This window comes from Physeter macrocephalus, chromosome 4 (genome assembly GCF_002837175.3).
Source record: "Physeter macrocephalus isolate SW-GA chromosome 4, ASM283717v5, whole genome shotgun sequence".
Classification (NCBI taxonomy): domain Eukaryota; kingdom Metazoa; phylum Chordata; class Mammalia; order Artiodactyla; family Physeteridae; genus Physeter; species Physeter macrocephalus.
The window spans coordinates 28,203,069-28,223,022 of record NC_041217.1 but is presented as its reverse complement, the minus strand read 5'-3'; the positions used below and the strand labels follow the sequence as shown (position 1 = coordinate 28,223,022).

General features: G+C 42.1%; 1 protein-coding gene across 1 annotated transcript in view; it reads left to right on the top strand.

Annotated features, from left to right (window-relative positions):
* NIBAN1 (niban apoptosis regulator 1) overlaps positions 1-19,954 on the top strand; it is a 167,054-nt gene that overhangs the window by 140,433 nt on the left and 6,667 nt on the right. Inside the window, exons 7-12 of the mRNA XM_024133786.1 lie at positions 3,940-4,044; positions 4,361-4,523; positions 10,750-10,937; positions 13,922-14,083; positions 15,703-15,813; positions 17,937-18,044. Of these exons, the coding sequence (XP_023989554.1) occupies positions 3,940-4,044; positions 4,361-4,523; positions 10,750-10,937; positions 13,922-14,083; positions 15,703-15,813; positions 17,937-18,044 (837 nt within the window). The remainder of the gene's footprint in view (positions 1-3,939; positions 4,045-4,360; positions 4,524-10,749; positions 10,938-13,921; positions 14,084-15,702; positions 15,814-17,936; positions 18,045-19,954) is intronic.

Here is a 19,954-nt window from a genome sequence, read left to right as displayed (position 1 = left end):
ATTTTGGAGATTAATCCTTTGTCAGTTGCTTTGTTTGCAAATATTTTCTCCCATTCTGAGGGTTGTCTTTTCGTCTTGTTTATGGTTTCCTTTGCTGTGCAAAAGCTTTTAAGTTTCATTAGGTCCCGTTTGTTTCTTTTCTTTTCCTTTTTTTTTTTTTGGTGGATTCTAAACTCAGTTATTTCCCATCCTGAGACTTACTCAAGAACTTTAATCAATTCTTGGTTTCTGATATTTGGCGGAAGCACATCCATTTATACATCTGAGAGGATTAAGGACTAGCCATACTTATGCCAAAAAGAAAAATGAAAGCATAGGGGAGGCTGAACCATTTGCCATTGATTGGCCTGTTATATAAACATGCATATTTAATAGATATACCAATATTAAAATGCCATTGTATGGTACTTTTTAATGTTCAAATGCTAACTCTGTTTGTTTTATCAATCTCATGAGATATGTAGAGCAGTTATTATTTCCATTTTGTAAATGAGAAAACTGAGGGAGGAATGGAGCGATTAAGTGACTTGCCCAGTTTTATTCATTCAACAATTATTTATTGAGCTGCTATATTCCAGGCACTATGCTGGGTGCTAGTGAACCAGAGATGGACAAGGCAGCATGGTCCTTGCCTTGTGGAGCTGGTTGTTTTGGTCACATGCTAAGTGGATAAATGGCAAAGGAAATGATGGCTTCCGACTTCTGGTCCAGTGAAAGATCAACACCAACCATGGGACTATACCAAGTTAAACAGTTATTTAGCTCCTTGAGTTTAGCTAGGGTACTTAATTTTTTCTTTCATTTGAACTCTCACATCAGCTCACATTCCTTCACGATTGCATTGAAAGCAGGTACTAAGTCCTTTCTGGGAGTTAAGTATTGAGTTTGTTTTCTTTTGTTGACTTTCTGCTCTTTACTTGGGGCTGATAGGTGTGAATTGCTGTGAGGTGTAAAAGAATGAAATGACTCATCCCTTGCCATCGTGGTGAGGCAAGACATATCTAGAAACATCCAGAGAACAAGGCAGCCTTAGAAGTGTGTGTGGGTACATATGTGGGTCTGTTCATATATGGACATCATAAAGCATTAGCACAAAGCAGTCACAGGAAGGTACCAATTTTGCTGTATAAAAAAATACCTTAAAGGGGAAAACAAAACAAAACAAAGACCAGAGAAGAAATCAGTAAAATCTGGAGTTTTTAAGTGACCCAATATGAAGTTTTACTCCCCCAGGAATCTAAGTTTCTTTGGTGAAATCACAGACTCATAAGATGTGAGCACTGGAAGGGCATTTCAGGATAATTTGTACAGTACCCTCCAGGCAAGAGAAAGAACATTCAGAGAAGTTGGCCCAAGTCACAAAGCCAGTCTTTGACAGATATGCATTTTGAGCCATGTCAGGTGATCCTTTAAGAAGCTGGTAAAAGGAAGTAACTTTCAAGACTTTCTTGTGTGGGGCCTGGTGAGGGTAAGCTTCACCGTAACCGCTTGCACGTGGAGCTGAAGCAGTGTCTGTCCTACGACCCACAGAAAAAAGAGGTCAGAGCCCCAAAGAAGCTACCAAGTAGTTAAAGAAAAGGGCATAGCATAACTGAGTTTGAGAATATGACGTCTTTTGTTTAAAGCACTGAATTTATTTGCATTTTTTTCCTGTCTGCTAAGAACTTAATCATAACATTGTCCTAACCCCTTCTATCCTAGGGGACTGTATTCAGAAAATTTTCAGCATTGTTACGTTATTATCTTCTTAGTAATGACTCATACAGCAAGTATGGCGTGCCCTCGTGGTAATGGTTATTTTAGGCAAGTGTCTAGGCAAAGCAAAATATCTTAGAATAACCAGCCTGACAGACTATTAAGGTGAAAATATCTGTACACCAGTAAAAGCATCAATATATTTTCTACTTAATAAAAAATGTATCAAATGAAGTCATGAGGGAAAGCATTTTGTAAAATGTAAGTACAAGCTATGTGGTATACTTATTATTTGCCTTTAAATTAACCAGGTGGGCCAAGAGAACAGCTCAAAATTCCCACAGATCAGGGTGGTTTCAAGACCAGAAGACTATCCACATTTTTTTAGGCCTTGTCCATAGGTTGTCTTTTGTCTAATGACCTTGAATGTGACCCGTTTAAATGGATTCTTTCACACATGGTTGCTGAGTAACACAAAGGGCACAAGGCCAACAGCCTGATCAGACCATGAGGCCAGCCTCAGGAAGGAGGGCAGTCTCTCTGGGCCTCATACCTTCCTCACAGCTGCAGCATCTGGAAGGTAACACGTGGTGTGGCCTTCAGGGAGCGGGCCTGCGTTTCTGGGTTTCGATCAACCTAACGCCAGGTTTGGTTTCTTACATGTGTGGTGGAATTTTAAAATCTCCCAGTTAAATCCCAGCAATTAAATTTACACACACACCCTTTTTTAAAGCACGGGAGATATCTTTAGGTTCCTTACGGTAAAACTCAGTGGATTCTATTCTGAAGAGGGAAGGTTGGGGAGACTCCTTCATTAGCATGATTGGTTTTATTAGATTAGCTACTTTCTTTCCGATAGCCCCAGGACTTTGGACCCTGCTCATGGAGGGCTGACCAAGGTAGGGAATCTCAGAGCAGATCCTGGGTGGGTGAGGATCCTCACGAGGTCAGGATATGGTGGGGCTGACGTTTACAGGAAGAAGAGCTGTTAGGATGAGACCGAGTTGGCCTCTGCCTGCCCCAGAGCTATTCCCTCATCACCAACCCCCTCCCCCTCCCTTTCAACCCACTCCCATCCCCCTCCTTTTTTTTCCAGACAAGCTATATTTCCTTTCCAATCCCTTAAGTTATAAAATAGAACCAAATTTCTTGGAACATTGTATGGGAAAGACTAAAAGAAAACTATAAGCCCACCCAAATGGAATGTTCTTGTTCTTTGGACGGTATAACATTTTCATCTTTCAAATCCTTTCACGCTCATGCTCAGATTCAAGCCAATCTCTGCAAGAGGATAAATTTGGACGATTATTATGATTCTTGAATTTAATACTTTTAAACTAAGACAATCTTTCCCATTGATTTGAAGTTCTGGCGTCAGTGTCCTTACTCTCTCAGCTCACTGTCCCCACGCCAACACTTCCATTACTCTTGGGCAAATGTGTTCCAGACAAGAATTTACTCCATTGGGCAAGATGAGGTTCATGAATTATTGATTATGTACTTGAACCTAATTTTTGGACTTGCTGATTTCTATGGAGTTTGCACATGTCAAGTTCCTCTTAAACTTCTCAAAAATGCTGCTTCACCTCAGCATTTTAGGAAAGACTTGGGACCAATAGTTTTTTAAAAACACCCTGAAAACTGTAGACAACCCCCGCCCATATTCTGCTCATCCCACCAATGTCCAGTTGTTCCAAAGTATTTGTTATTCCCTTCTTTTTCTAAACTTTAAAGAAGATGGAGGTGGGATTCAGGGTGCAGTCGGGACAAAGGGCATGAAGACACTTAGATCCCAAGAAAGCTCCAGGGGAAACGATGGTCTCAGGGGATACAGACAAGAACTCAAGCCACCAAAACCAAGCCTGACCCCCTTCACAGTTTTGCTAAGGATACCCTTATCTATAATTGAAGTTCCCCCTCTTATCCTAAATGGGCTAGATTCTTCTAGTTTGACTAGTAGAAGTTTGAACTGAGGAATTTGTCCTTTCCAATGGGAAAATGTCAACAGACGTGACTGTTCCTTGCAGATATTTGAGAACGTTTACCATCTAGGATTGTCTTCCTAGAGATTTCTGTGGCCTCAGACCCAGAGTTAAACTATTAACCTAACAGATTTCATGTAACGCAGGACAATCTCATGTAGCCAGCACGGGGGTGGCCAGTTATGACACCTTCAGTTAGCCTGATGCTGAGATTTAGGCGTCACCAACTAAACCAGCTCTGAGGCTCTCTTCCTCTTGACAGATCCTGAGTAACCTGGTGATGGAGGAGCTCATGCCAACCCTTCAGAGAGACATCCTGCCTAAAATGAAGGGGAAGAAGAACGACAGAAAGAGGGCCTGGTTTGGTGTAAGCGGTGATTTTGCTCTGCAGCTGTGCTATTCAAAATGAACATTCCTTTCCCTTCTCTTTTTAGGGTTTTTTTTTTTTTTTTTTTTTTTTGATACGTAATTCCTTCCCTGGGTGGAGAACTGCCCCGTCTGCTCAGTCTCACTTACATGAGGACTAATCCAAACAGACTCAAACTTTGAAAGACAAATTAGAATGTGTGTGCAGTTTTGTTTATGTTGCGATTGTCTGTGATTAACCCACCCGCCTCTACTTGACTCCCTCAGGTGCTGACGCACGACAGAGCCCCCAGTTTATGTGTTATTCTCTGTTGCAGCTCCTCGAAGAGGCCTACAACCTGGTTCGGCATCAAGTTTCAGAAGGATTAAGTGCATTGAAGGAGGAATGCAGGGCTCTGACGAAAGGCCTGGAAGGCACCATCCGTTCAGACATGGATCAGATTGTGAACTCAAAGAACTTTTTAATTGGAAAGATCAAAGGTCAGTGGAGCTAATCCATGCTCCTACAAACTAAATAAGCTGTGTATCTAAGGCTCCATCACATAGTGAGAATTCCTAGTTTCAGAGGAGAATTAAACGAGGGATTTGGAAGGAGATGATAACACTTGAAATGGAGCGTGCTGGTGGTGCTCTTAAGGGCCTCCGCTTGGAAACTTCAACGACACAGGGTGGAGGAAACGTTGCTGCTTGCCTTGTAGTGGTGCCTGTGTATCCTGATCCTGCACCTCTCCCGTTGTAGCACTTCTTATACCAAATTGTAATGGCTCTGCTCCTGCCCTCTCCCTGCTGTAAGCTCTCTAAGAGCAGAGCCGTGCTGCTCTGGTTCACTCAGGTATTCCCAGTGCCTAGTACCATGCCTGGTATATGCAGACTCACAGTGAACATTTGAATCAGTGAATAATGGATTTTCCTTTAACAAGAAAAAAACTTTTGGCTTAGAGTCAATAAATCTGGATCCTACAGATCTTCCTCCACTTACGATGGGGTTACATGCCAAAAAATCCATAGTAAGTTGAAAATGCATTTAGTACATCTAACCTACCAAATACCATAGCTTAGCCTAGTTACCTTAAACACGCTCAGAACACTTATATTAGCCTACAGTTGGGAAAAATCATCTAACACAAAGTCTCTTTTATAATAAAGTGTTGAATATCTCATTTAATTTATTGAATACTGTACCAAAGATGAAAAACAGAAGGCTGTCTGGGAACAGAATGGTTGTCAGTGTATCGGTTGTTTACCCTCGTGATGCGGTGGCTGATGGGGAATAGCGGCTGCTGACACTGCCCAGCATCACGAGAGAGAATCTTACTGCTTATCACTAGCCCCAGAAAAGATCAAAATTCAAAATTTGAGGTACAGTTTCTGCTGAACGCCTATTGCTTTCACACCACTGTAAACTTGAAAAATCGTAAGTCAAACCATCCTAAGTAGGGAACCGTCTATAGTCCCAGCTCTAATGTTAGCTAGTCATGTGTGCTCAGGGAGGTCACTCGACCTCTGTGTGCCTCAGTGTCCTCCTCTGAAATCACAAGGGCCCATGAGATTGGGGTCAGCACACTGTGGCTCTTGGGCCAAAGCTGGCCTGCCACCTATTTTTGTAAATAGCATTTTATTGGAAGACAGCTGTGCCCACTCATTTATGTACTGGCTGAGGCTGCTTCCATGCTACAAAGGCACTGTTGAGTCATTAGAACTGAGACCTTAGGGGCGGCAAAGCTGAAAATGTTCAGTATCTGGCCCTTGAAAGAAAGAAGTTTGCGTGTTTCCACACAAGAGAACTTAGATGACCTCTGAGGGATCCTACAGGATAAAATTCTATGGTTCTGCATTCCTACATCCCAAAAGGCACACCACACTGAACATCATTTCAGAGGGAAAGCATGCCGGCTCATCTGTGATTGTTTATCAGCAATCTTCTTATATAGTCAGTTTTCAAATTATTCACTCACTCATTCATTCAAAAAATAGTCACTAAGTGCTTTCTGAGCAAGGCGATGGAGCTTTAGCAGTGAACAGGGAAGACCCAGTTCCTGTGCTCAAGAGACTTAGAACCTGATGGGATTTTCTGCTTGGTGGATTATCCTCTGCACTTCAGACGCTGTTCATACTGCAGCCCAGCTCGCTCCAGGCTCTTCTAACAGGCCCTCCTGAGAGGAGGTTGGAGGAGGCATAACTAGAGCAAAGGAGTGTGTGTCTGAATCTGTTCAGGTGATGCCTTCTAAAGCCAGATATAAATTAACTTCAGAGTGTTTTCTGTTTCCTATTATCCAGGTCTCTTATTCCTTTATTAGCTCAACAGATCTAGAGTTGACTATATATTGAAATGCTTTATACAGCTTAAAACTGCCAACACCCAACTCCTGTGACCGCATACATTCTTGTTGTCTGGAGCTGAGCTGAGCCTAACAGTGGCCATTCTCATGGCCTGAATTAAACCGGTCTCTCTTTCTCTCTTGCCTAAATCTCTGTGGCTCCAGTATATTTCACATAAAATGGAAAAATATTCTGCCCTGGACTAGTTTTCGTTTCCTAAAGGAAGCCTTAAAAGGAAATCGTGATCAGGTCTTTTTAAAACGGAATATCAGAAACACATTGTAACCAGGCCTTTGGTTCTCTCCCTTTAAAACAAGAAAGTGCACATCAGGCTGCATTGATAAAGGACTTTGGATTTCAAAAAAAAACTTTGGGAGTGTTAAAGTAGCAATCTCTCCATTTCTTCCCATATGACTCTTGAGAGTGAAGCAACTGGCTTAAGTTCTGCCCCACAAATACTGACTCATTTAATAAACATTTATTCTGCTCCTGCTGAATACAAGGTCTATGAAGAGTCAAAGAAGAAGACATGATTTTACAAGTAGAAGAAGATAAAAAGCATGTCACAGATACTGAAACAGAAGGAAAAATATTACAAATGCCATAAAAGAGGCAAGAACAGAGAGCACAGCAGTTCCTAAGCAGGAACCATTTCGACTTCAAAAAACCATGTGGGCTCCTCACAATGAGAGTACTGTTTTAGTGTCAGTTGATGGGAAAGAATGGTAATGCTAACAGGTATAGTAAGAACTAACAGTTACTGAGTACTTCCAGAGGGTCACATAGGGTTCTGAGCACTTTGAACACAGTGAACTCATTTAATCCTCACCATAACCCTCAGAGTAATTACTCTTATGATCCGCATTTTACAGATGAGAAAACTGAGGTAGAGGTTAAGTAATTTGCCTGAGATTCCAAAGGTAGAGTGTGACAGTCAGGCCAAACCCAGCCCCCAGCCCCAGCATTTTCTCTCTTAATCACTCTGCTCAACTGAATTAATGTCTGGCTCTTGAATTAATGTGTCACAACACATGAATCATTACAGCAGCACCTCTGCATCCTTGAAAAATAGCAGAGCATACCTGTGTGGGATGTAAAATTTATTCGATCATTAAGGAAACACCAGCAGACCATAGTTCAGGAAGCTGTGTGGTGGTTCCGGGCATTAGGCTGTCCTGAGTAGGTGAAATTTAAACTTGGCCTTCAAGAGGCGAGTAGGATGTTTACAAGCAGAGGTGGAGGAAGGAAGGCACAGGTGAAAGGAACACTGAATAAAGGCACAGAGAGGGGGCTGGAGCACATGGTGGTACATAGGCAAGGGGGAATCAGGCAGAGAGGAACATGGCCTTCCACGACCCCTCTCTGTGCCTCTCTCTGCCCCCGTGCGGCAGCGGACATCAGCCAGCTGCTAAATCTTTTATGTATATTACCCGTGTTCATGATTATTCTGAAATTTCAATTAGACACTTTTCAAATAGTTCTTCTCTCAGAGTTAATTTATAAATAATTCACTTATCTTCCTGGCAAATGATTTTGCATTTTGGTATCAAGTAAGTTATTTTTAAGAGTCAGAGATTGTTTCATATTTGAATCATACAATAGAAAGGGGTTTTTCCCTAGTAAGTGTATGACCTGGTTAATATTTTATATCTCAAATATTTATGAGTTACTCACAGTATCAGTAGTATTGGTCATCTCAGATTCTCAGAGTAAGAGGCAGTCTGATCCTCTGTAACTCTGTGAAATATTTCTGCAAATTGAAATGAGAATGTGGCCACTTGTCTCACCATAAGCAAGTTATTTGCCAATAAAAATAAAGAAGTAGGGCTTCCCTGGTGGCGCAGTGGTTGAGAGTCCGCCTGCCGATGCAGGGGACACGGGTTCGTGCCCCCGTCCGGGAGGATCCCACATGCCGCGGAGCGGCAGGGCCCGTGAGCCATGGCCGCTGGGCCTGCGCGTCCGGAGCCTGTGCTCCGCAACGGGAGAGGCCACAACAGTGAGAGGCCTGCGTACTGCAAAAAAAAAAAATATATATATATTTGAATTATAATTCTGGATCTGAAAATTAGAGTGTGACCTTGGTTGAATCAGCTAACATCTCCAGGCCCCCTTTTTCCCATCTGTAAAATGAGGGCCTGGACACTGAGATGAGTTTGTACTTCTTTGATCCCGTACAAAGTTAGGTGACTTAAAGAGTTCCACAAAGCTAGACTTCCATCCACAGAGTGAGCTCAAGCCTCTTCCATCTCAGACTTCCTTTACTGCATTGCTGCTTCCAAACCTGGTTAATCATGAGAATCACCTTAGCACTTAAAAAGAAATGCAGATTTCCATGTCGTATCCAGACTTACTGAATCGGGATCTTTACTACGCTCCTCTTTTTGACCCACCTCCTAGAGAAATGGAAATAAAAACAAAAATAAACAAATGGGACCTAATGAAACTTAAAAGCTTTTGCACAGCAAAGGAAACCATAAACAAGACCAAAAGACAGCCCTCAGAATGGGAGAAAATATTTGCAAATGAAGCAACTGACAAAGGATTAATCTCCAAAATTTACAAGCAGCTCATGCAGCTCAATATCAAAAAAACAAACAACCCAATCCAAAAATGGGCAGAAGACCTAAATAGACATTTCTCCAAGGAAGATATACAGATTGCCAACAAACACATGAAAGAATGCTCAACATCATTAATCATTAGAGAAATGCAAATCAAAACTACAAGGAGGTATCACCTCACACCCCTCAGAATGGCTGTCATCAAAAAATCTAGAAACAATAAATGCTGGGGAGTGTGTGGAGAAAAGGGAACACTCTTGCACTGCTGGTGGGAATGTGAATTGATACAGCCACTATGGAGAACAGTATGGAGGTTCCTTAAAAAACTAAAAACAGAACTACCATAATCCATTCATCTGTTGATGGACACTTAGGTTGCTTCCATGTCCTGGCTATTGTAAATAGAGCTGCAATGAACATTTTGGTACATGACTCTTTTTGAATTATGGTTTTTGCAGGGTTTATGCCCAGTAGTGGGATTGCTGGGTCGTATGCAGCTCTATTTACAATAGCCAGGACATGGAAGCAACCTAAGTGTCCATTGACAGATGAATGGATAAAGAAGATGTGGCACATATATACAATGGAATATTACTCAGCCATAAAAAGAAACGAAATTGAGTTATTTGTAGTGAGGTGGATGGACCTAGAGTCTGTCATACAGAGTGAAGTAAGTCAGAAAGAGAAAAACAAACACCGTATGCTAACACATGTATATGGAATCTACGAAAAAAAAAAAAAAGGTCATGAAGAGCCTAGAGGCAAGACAGGAATAAAGACACAGACCTACTAAAGAACGGACTTGAGGATATGGGGAGGGGGAAGGGTAAGCTGGGACAAAGTGAGAGAGTGGCATGGACATATATACACTACCAAATGTAAAATAGATAGCTAATGGGAAGCAGCCACATAGCACAGGGAGATCAGCTCGGTGCTTTGTGACCATCTGGAGGGGTGGAATAGGAAGGGTGGGAGGGAGGGAGATGCAAGAGGGAAGAGATATGGGGACATATGTACATGTCTAACTGATTCACTTTGTTATAAAGCAGAAACTAACACACCATTGTAAAGCAATCCTACTCCAATAAAGATGTTAAAAAAATAACTAAATAACTAACTAAATAAATAAATCAAATGACAGTAGTTCCTCTAGGAAGTAAGAGTATGTTTACATTTTTTTAAATCCCTCTTTATGATTTTCTGTACTCTTTATGTTTCTGTCACTAAGCATGTCATCCTTGATTATCAGAAAAAATAGCATGTGTTTTAAAACTGGGGGTGGGGATGGGAGGCGGGGTGGCAAACCAGTTGGGATTTGTTTCCATTTGCCCCACAAAAAGATGGTACTTGAGTTTTTAAAAAGGCCCTTGAGAAGCAGGGAGGGGAAGTGAATTATATCGACTGATTAACTCTTAGAAAAATGAATTAAAACTTAATAAATTGTGTTTTTAGAAGACAAACTATGAATTTATAATGATGATGATTGATAGGAAATAGATGGGTCATTGGCATTTTCTTTTTTTTGTAATAGGCATTATATATTCATAGGGACCAAGCAGAAAAATGCATTTCATCCCAGGGGAGAGGTAATCTTGGGGAGGGGAGAGATTGTCCTTGTTCCAATACTCAAAGAGAGATTCTCTTTGATGGTTTTCCATTCTGGTGAGTGCTGGCACAGGACTCACTGCGTTGGTCTGTCTTGCCCATTTGAGCTTGCCTTGGCTGTTAAATAGCTCTGTGGGGCACTGTCCAGCTTGGCCCCGCTCCAGTGCCTCTGAATCCAATTTTGCCATCACTCACAGTTTTCTGGCCTTTTCCTACCTCAGCGATGGTGGCTCAGCCAGCAGAGAGAAGTTGTGCAGAGAGCGTGCAGCCATTCCTGGCATCCATTCTGGAGGAGCTCATGGGACCGGTGAGCTCAGGATTCAGTGAAGTACGTTCACTCTTTGAAAAAGAAGTGGATGAACTTAACCAGAACTTTCAGACCACCAAAGACAGTGCCCAGCTAAAGGAGGTAGGATACGAAGCCAGGGAGTGGAGTGTGAATGGTCTGCCTGGGACTGCCTTTTTGTGGGTCTTTATCTGCATTCATTCATTCTTTCCTCCCTCCCTCCCTCCCTCCCTCTCTCCCTTCCTTCCTTCTTTCTTTCCTTCCATTCAGCTGCCCTTCCATCTATTCATCTAACCTTTCTTCGATTCATTCAAATACATTATTCATTCATCCATTCATCCATCTATCTACCTGCTTTCCTTTTTTAATGCTTTTCAAGTTGCAAAACTAATAACATGCTTGTATAAGGTAAACAATATACAAAAATACTTATATAAAGGCAAAATTAATCACCATCACCCATACCCACCTAATTTTAGTCCACCCCCAACTTCTAAGTCCTCTCCACTTCCAACTCCCTGAATTAACTAATATAAATAGCTTAGTATGCGTTTTCACCTGCTTCTCCCTTGTTCATACAAATATATACACGTATATCCTCATTTATATAAATTCTGTTTCTTGGTTTGTTTGCTTCCAAAAGTATTGACTCATGATAAAAACCAATGTTTCTCAAAGTATGGTCCTTGGACCAGCATCATCATCATCATATGGCTGCTAAAAATGCAAATTCTCAGGCCCCACTGATGATTTACCAGATCAGAAACTCTGGGGTAGGGCCCAGCACTCTGTTTTAACAAGACCTCCAAAGGACTTGATGTAGCCTAAAATTTGAGAATCACTGACAGACATAACTGGGCAGCTTTGTTTTACACTTGTCATATCACGATGGACATCCCTACAAGTTAGTGGATAAAACCAGACACCTCTGTTTCTTTCCCTTTCTTTTTTTTTAATGCATACATACACAAAATTGTATATAAACAAGATCATTTGTAAATATTTTGAGGTTTCTTATTGTAGCCTTTTTTTGAACTTAACTTTACTCTCCCTCCTCCCCCCATATCCCCTCCCTCCACTCAAGCAACTAGTATTAACAACTTAGCATATGCTATTCTGTGCTTTTCTCCATGCTCATATAGCCTATAAAACACACACATCTTGTAGGCTATGTTTTTTTAGGTAGTTTGCTCTTAGAAAAATGGGATTATATTATGTATACTGCTCTGCTTTTCAGTTTTCTCATTCAAAAATACCTCATGAAACAATTTTTAAGTTAACTGTTCTAGCTCTAAATCATTTTTTGTAATAACCTCATAATATTTCATGTACGAATACACCATGATTTATTCAATCATCCAAATGTTGCTAGCACCATGAACAAAGCTGCAATAAATAATCTTGTTATATATATTCATTTACTCTGATGCTTTTATTTCTATGGGATAGATGCCTAGGACCGGATTGCTGGGTTGAAAAGTAGGAATATTTCTCATGGTAACTGATGTTTCCATTTGCTTCCCAAAAAAAGTATTAAAATTTTACAATTCTACCAATTGTACATGGCAGAGGACTTTCTCCTTTATATTCCTGTCAGCATTAGGGAATCACTTGTTTAACTTCTTCCAGTCTTACAGGAGCAAAGTGGTAACTGATTGATTTTTCCTCTCCTGTCTGTTTAATTGATATTTAAAAAAATAGGCACATTACAAATTATATGTCAAGGGGCAAGTTTGACAGCATGCTTTTGGTCATTAATTCTACTTCAGTGAGGTTCTCCAGGACTCACTTCTTAAAGGGAGTAATATTTTCCTTTTACAAGCACAATGAAAGTGGGTCCTTGTTAAATTCTTTTTTTTCTTATAAATAACCAAGTTTCTGTATCTTTTTTTAATTAATTAATATTTATTTTTGGCTGTGTTGGGTCTTCGTTGCTGCACGCGGGCTTTCTCTAGTTGCGGTGAGCGAGGGCTACTCTTCGTTGCAGAGCACGGGCTCTAGGCACACAGGCTCCAGTAGTTGTGGCATGCAAGCTTAGTAGTTGTGGCTCACGGGCTCTAGCACGCAGGCTTAGTAGTCGTGGTGTGTCCCCTGCATTGGCAGGCAGATTTTTAACCACTGAGCCACCAGGGAAGTCCCCTTGTTAAATTCTTGTTTAGAGAAATCTAGAACTCTAGATTTATCTCTTTTCTGTGACCTGAAACTCAGACAGCACATCCTATATTATTCACAATCACCCTGTTACTGTGTTACTCCCCATTTCTCCCTAGGCCTTCATTTTCAGCACCTTTCTTTCTGTCTTCTCTTTCTCCACCCACCCTCCTGTTTATTCTAAATCTCCAATATTCAATTTTTAAAATTACTTTTAAATAAGCTTGGAAAATAAGATGCATTCTGTTGGCAAAAACGCTCATAGTGTAAGACTATGTTGATAATACTTGAGGTCCTTAATGGATGAGGTCAGTTGCTGTCCTCTTGCTGGAAGTCGTATGGCCTCATCGATCAATTTATCACTTGTACAAACTAGAGGAGGGGGGACCTCAGGTTTTAAAACTGGATACCTCTTCTAGGCTAGGCCTCTTCCTATCTCACCCACCTCCCCATCCACTAGCAGAGGAAAGCCCTTGGGCACTGACAGAGCCTCAGAGAACTGTCGGGACTCTGGCTTTACTCGTAGAGTCCAGGGGGCATCCTGAACTCCCTGGGATTTTCTGAGAGGGATGTCACTCATTAAAGAAGGCTTTGGAGGCTTGTGAGCCAACAGCAGTTCCATGTGCCAAAGAGCCTTCCTGAACTCTTGAGCTCTGGAAGTGGGTACTTGGAGTCCATCAAGAGCTTGACAAGACTGAGCCCCACTGAATGCAGCCCTGGGAGCGTCCATCGTCCAGTTGGTTCTTCTACCAATCTCTATCCTAGCAATAGAGCTGCCCTAGGAACCCATCCAAGAACAGAAATAAGACAATGAAGATGTCACAGATATAGTGATCTGAGAAGTGACTCAGTCTAATAACATGTGTGATTGTTTAGAATTTCTGTAATATGTAATAGTCATGTAATATAGTTCCTAAGTCTGAAGGTGTGTGATTTTTCCCTTCACCAAAATGCAGCATCTAGACCGGCTTATGAATCTTCCATTGGATTCCGTGAAGATGGAACCTTGTTATAGTAAAGTCAACCTGCTTCAGGAGCACCTGCAGGATCTCAAGAGCCGCTTCAGATTCCCCCACATCGATCTGGTGGTCCAGAGGACGCAGAACTACATGCAAGAGGTAGGGGCGGTGAGGTCATCCACGTGGATGAGGATGGGGGAGCAGAGAAACAAGTGCGGCAAATGAGACAGGTGTGCTAGTGTAGCTCAGGGAGATGAGGCCCATTTCTCTAGTCACCATGTTGAGTAAGGACATATTTTGTGCTGTTCCAGCTGGCTCATCTTTCTTCCATGTTGAAGAGCATCATAAAGAAGAGATATCTCAGGGAAATAAAGTAACATTAATTGATAATTACTTGATTTATCTAATCAGTGCTATTAATGTTGGCTGCAGATTAGAATCATCTGGGAGCTTTTAAGAAATACTGATGTCTAGGCCACACTCCCAGTGATTTTGATATTATCTTTTTGGTAATTAAAAAAAAATTTCTTCCACTCTCATTCCTACTGCTTTTAATATGCAGCCAGGATGGAGAACGAAGTGGCTTGAATCAATTCCCTAACCTAGTTAAAAGTAAATCAATCAATCAGTCAATCACAGCTTTAAATTTGGATTTCTTGGGTCTACTTGATAGGTTCCTTTTTTTCCCACGAGGAACTTTTTCTCCAGGGCAGGAGTGAATAGCTCAAACTCGTTCCATATTCTAGTGCTTTCAAAATGAAGGAAGGGTTTGATCATTGAAGCCGTTAAGGGTTTGATTGTGAAGCCTACTTCACAAATGTTCGAAGGGAGCTTCCTGTGGGTTGGACACTGTGCCAGATTCCACTTTGGGGAGCTGATAGTGAGACAGATTCTTAGATAAGTTCACTACAGCGTTGAAGTGCTGAGAGAAAGGTATTGTGTCGGATGCTTTCGGATCACAGGCTCGGGGAAGAAAGGAGATTTGTTTTCTTAAAAGTTATAGGCAGGATTAAGTGGCACACTTTATTATCTAACCTCTGAGTTGTGAGGGATTAAACACAGACAAGGAACAAAATTGGTCAACGGTTTGACTGAAGTCCCTTTGACAGTACTGGACCCTGGTGAAACAGGTACAGGCACAAGTGCAGAGAATAAGAAATCTGAACTACTTCCGTTCCCTAACCCACGAGCATGTCAGCCACGGTCTCCACTGAGCTCTGACCCTGCCTCCCTTCCCAGCCTGGCAGAGAAAGGAAGAGAAGTAGGGGCCGGGGGGTCTGGAAAATGGAGCGAGAGATGTGCTGGCATGGTTTACATCCATCTGAAAGTGGAGGTGCAGAACTAAGGGGCCACCTCATTTCATTAAGCCCTGACCACAGGCACCAGAGAACACAGGAAGGAGATGACCACAGGAGATGATGATATCCTCAACCCCACGGTCTTGGGTTTCCCAGTTAAGGGTGGAAGGAGAAGAGATGAGAAGAAAAGATACATACATGTGTACATACATGCATAGGGGTGTGTGTGTGTGTGTGTGTGTGTGTGTGTGTGTGTGTGTGTGTGCTTCCCAGCCTCTTACTGATGCCGCTGTGGCCATGGGCCTATGCGTTTCACAATCCGTGTAGTGGGAGGAGGACCTGTTGCCCTGGGTCATCCACAGGGTAGTGACCATCTTTGGTGGTCACCACCTCCTTCTCTCCAAGTTGATTTAGACTTGGAGAGCGTAGTGATCCCAGCCTGTAACTGCGGTCTGTTTCTGTGTTGTTTTTGGTTTCTAGCTAATGGAGAATGCGGTATTCACTTTTGAGCAGTTGCTTTCCCCACATCTCCAAGGAGAGGCCTCCAAAACCACAGTCGCCATTGAGAAAGTTAAGCTCCGAGTCTTAAAGGTAAAATTGTTCTCTCATTTGTGGGAAGCATAAAGCAAGAATGTGACCCATTTGTTTTGTTAAGTGGAAAATACCAAGTTCTCTGTTTCACTTGCCTCCCCTTTAAAAAATCTTTCCCCTTCTCTTTCCTCCCTGAGACACCCTATCACCTAGCAGCAGTTCCCCCACGACTTTCATGCCTATTCTGCCATCTAGTGGCTACTTTAGGGACCACAGGTCCTCAGCATCATTGTCACTTCCTCAGCCAGGAGTGACATGTCCAGGCTTACTTGCATAGCAATTGGACTTGATATTTATTGGCTATCCACTATAAGCAAAGGATTGTGATAGGTATTGCATGGAATATAAAAATAGTCAAGGCACACCCTCTTTCTTCGAGGAGTTTACAGTATAGTAAAACCTATTTAAATTAACCATCACGATACCTGCTGTATGAAATTGTTTTAAATGTGCTTCATGCATAAGTGTATATTAAAATGGCTGTAATAATAGGAGCTTACATATATAGGTCATATCTTTAAGCTTTTTAAAAAACAACCCAGACTTCCCAGGTGGCACAGTGGTTAAGAATCCGCCTGCCAACGCAGGGGACACAGGTTCGATCCCTGGCCCAGGAAGATCCCACATGCCGCGGAGCAACTAAACCCCTGCACCACAACTACTGAGCCTGCGCTCTAGAGCCCGCGAGCCATAACTACTGAGCCCACGTGCCACGACTGCTGAAGCCCGTGCTCCTAGAGCCCATGCTCTGCAACAAGAGAAGTCACCGCAATGAGAAGCCCACGCACCGCAACGAAGAGTAGCCCCTGCTCGCCTCAACTAGAGAAAGCCCGCGCGCAGCAACGAAGACCCAATGCAGCCAAGATAAATTTTTTTTAAAAAATTCTGTTTCATTTGATCCTCACAAGAACTTGTGAGATCATTGGAATATGTCTCCATTGTAGAGATGAGGAAACTGACTTCCTAAGATATCACATGACTTAACGTAAGCTCAACAGGCTAGTCCGTGGTGAGCTTAGAGCTAAAACTATCCCTAAGCCTAGTCCGCTAATTTTTTATTACCTACTTTCCCTAAGCAGGGCTTTGGAACAGAAGATCAAAGTCTCACAGAGCCTAGGAGGTGGTCCCTGAATTTCAGACCTGATCTTAATGCCTCACAGGCAGTAGGAAACTCTGGCAACCAAATCATTGAGATTAAAAGCAATATTTGTCATGGTAACACACAAAATAATGAACCTGCCATTGAGAAAGAAAAGATAGTCTCAATGTCAATGCAACCTGCCACATCAACACAATGTTTACCTCTCAGGACAGTCCATCTCTTCCCTGAACACTTTTAACTACAAGAACATACTTCCTAATGCTAAGCCAAAGTTCTCACCACTGGTAATTCTAGTTCTACCCTCTTTGTTCATGTCCTTCTTCCACATGGTAGCCTTTGGTTGTTTGAATAGAGCTGCGATTTTGCCCCAAGTTATTCTCTCCAGTATAAATCTCTTTAACCATTCTGCTCACATGCCTGTGACTATGCTCCAGTTCGTCTGTGCCTTCCCCACTTTAAAGCAACACCTAAAACCAAACCCTGGTCTCTAGGTTTGGGTGTTCCATGTAGAACAGAGTGAATCATCATCTTTCCAGTTCCAGATACTGCACTTCTTTGGTTAACATGCCATGGTGTTAACGTAGCTGTGAGCCAGATGCTCTCTTTCCTTGTGGAAATCGTTACAACCTACCAATCCTGCTTTCAGGATGTAGAGTGAAGGAAGGAGGTGATCATGACTCCCATGGACCAACTCAAGACAGGGGTGATGAAATAGTAACTCATCCCCCAGTTCTGTCTTCAACTTTCTAACACAGAAGTCACTCTGGTTTTTTTTTATCTTACCTCAGTTTCCACATGTGTAAGAGGGGAGGGTAAGATGGGACATTATCAGTCATAACCTTTACTTAGAGTGTGAGAGAATTGCACAGAAAGATCTCTGAAACCTTGGAACACCACAAGGGTCCTCAGAAATTAGGGGGGGAAAGGGAGATGAAGTGAGTAGCTGAGTTTTTTGTTTAAGCAAAAGTGAACAGATTGTAATGTTGCTATTTAGCCTATGTTTCTATCTCTGTATTGACAGCAATATGATTATGACAGCAGCACCATCCGGAAGAGGATATTTCAAGAGGCGCTGGTTCAAATCACACTTCCCACCGTGCAGAAGGCACTGGCGTCCGTGTGCAAACCAGTAAGGGGATGGGTTACTCCAGAGCCTGCTGTTGTTGCCTATGAAGTTGAAGCAAATTTTTTTGGTCATGATGTGCTTACAAACAGTATTTGACCAGGGAGGGGTCAACAAACTTTTCCAATAAATAGATAGTAAATATTTTAGGCTTCACGGCCATACTGTTTCTGTTGCAATCACTCAGTTCTGCTGCTGTAGCACTGAAGCAGCCATAGGTGATACATAAACAAACGGGCAGTCTGTGTTCCTATAGTACTTTATTTACAAAAACAAGCAGCTGGCTGGATTTGCTGACCCTTGGACAAGACAAAATCTCAAAGGGTAATAATCAGAGTTTGAGCCAAGTTAAGGGTTGCCATAGAATGCCTGAGGATACCAGGGGTTCCTCATTATGGTGTGACTCATAAGTCCAATGTGTCCTCTGAAACTTGACCTCTACATCCATGAAGAGACCTTAAGTAACACGATTACAAAAGGCTATTTGTTCTGTGAAATCCAGTAATGTATGCTTACTGAAATCAATGAAACTGAAACCATTTAAAGTGCCACGAACACTAGGCAACCAGTGACAGCCATGATTGTGAAGATGTGACTTAGTCTGTGGAGCAGGGTCATGGATGAGCCAACTATGGAGGCTGGGTCAAGAGCTGGGTTCAAGTCCCAGCTCCTCTGTGTATGAGCTCTGGGGCCTCAGGCAAGTCACTTTTCCTCTCTCTTGGCCTAGATTTCATCAAGAAAATGGAGATTATAATACTTTGCGGTATCCTTCTTAAGACTGAGAAGTCTAGGGTGATACAATGAACATTTGATAAGTGCTTGCCATGTGCTTGGCACATTGTATGGATTGTCTCCATGATACTCATGACAACCCTATGAGGAGGTACTATTTATATCCTCATTGCACAAATGAGGAAGCCTGAGGGGCTAAGTAATGGGCCCAAAGTCACAGAGCTGGGAACCACCAGAGTTTGAACCCAGATCCCACTCACTGATAATATGGTATGTACTCAGAAAATGGTATTTACTACTACCTTTACTACTGCTACATGATCTATGAGCTGGGGCATTTGCAAGGCCGGCTCCCTCTTGGCACAAATGATAAAGAGCTTTTTAGAATTTAAAAAGGGCTTTTTGGCAACTTAAGAGAGTCTCCAAGCATTGGAACATTAAAATCCTTTGCATGAGTTATTTTTCTGCGGAAATTTCTTTGGTCATTTTTATATTCTGTAAATGCTGTTTTTCTTCAGAAAACCGTGGGCATTTCGAGTACCTGGCACTTATTTCTGAGGGTATATTTCTTTCATAGAAAAGGATTTGATCAAATCAGGGCAGTAAAGAATCTGTCTATATGATTGTCTCTTGCCTGATGTGGATAGAAAAGTCCAGCCATCCAAAGGATGACTCAGTCCACCTTGGACATGTCTGCACGCAGATGTTCTGCTTATTTTTCTTTTCCAATTCCAAAGGCAATTTGGGGTCCTTGGAGCCACGTCCTTCCATGAGGAGAGAAGAGTAAGGAAAGTCCCCCTTCCTGTCTGCTCCCCTTTTTCCAGGAATCCGCAGAGTTGTACCCAATCTGTAAGAGGCTCTTGTGATTTTTAATTATGAGAGACTGGTTTCAAGAGAAAGGCCCAGCGTTTTCAGTAATGAAGGATATTGTATCAGGGTAAAGAAATTTAAAAACATCTGGATTTACAGAATAAATAAATTAGGGGAGCATCTGCTTCAGAGAAGGATTCTTTATTTTACTGAAGTGTGTTTCCCTTGGTTCTTTAAGTCACAGCTTCCAAGATCTGCGGTACTCAACCCAAGCTGCATCTTAGAATTGCTTGGGGAGATTTTTTTTTTAATTCTGGGGCTTCCCTGGTGGCGCAGTGGTTGAGAGTCCGCCTGCCGATGCAGGGGACGTGGGT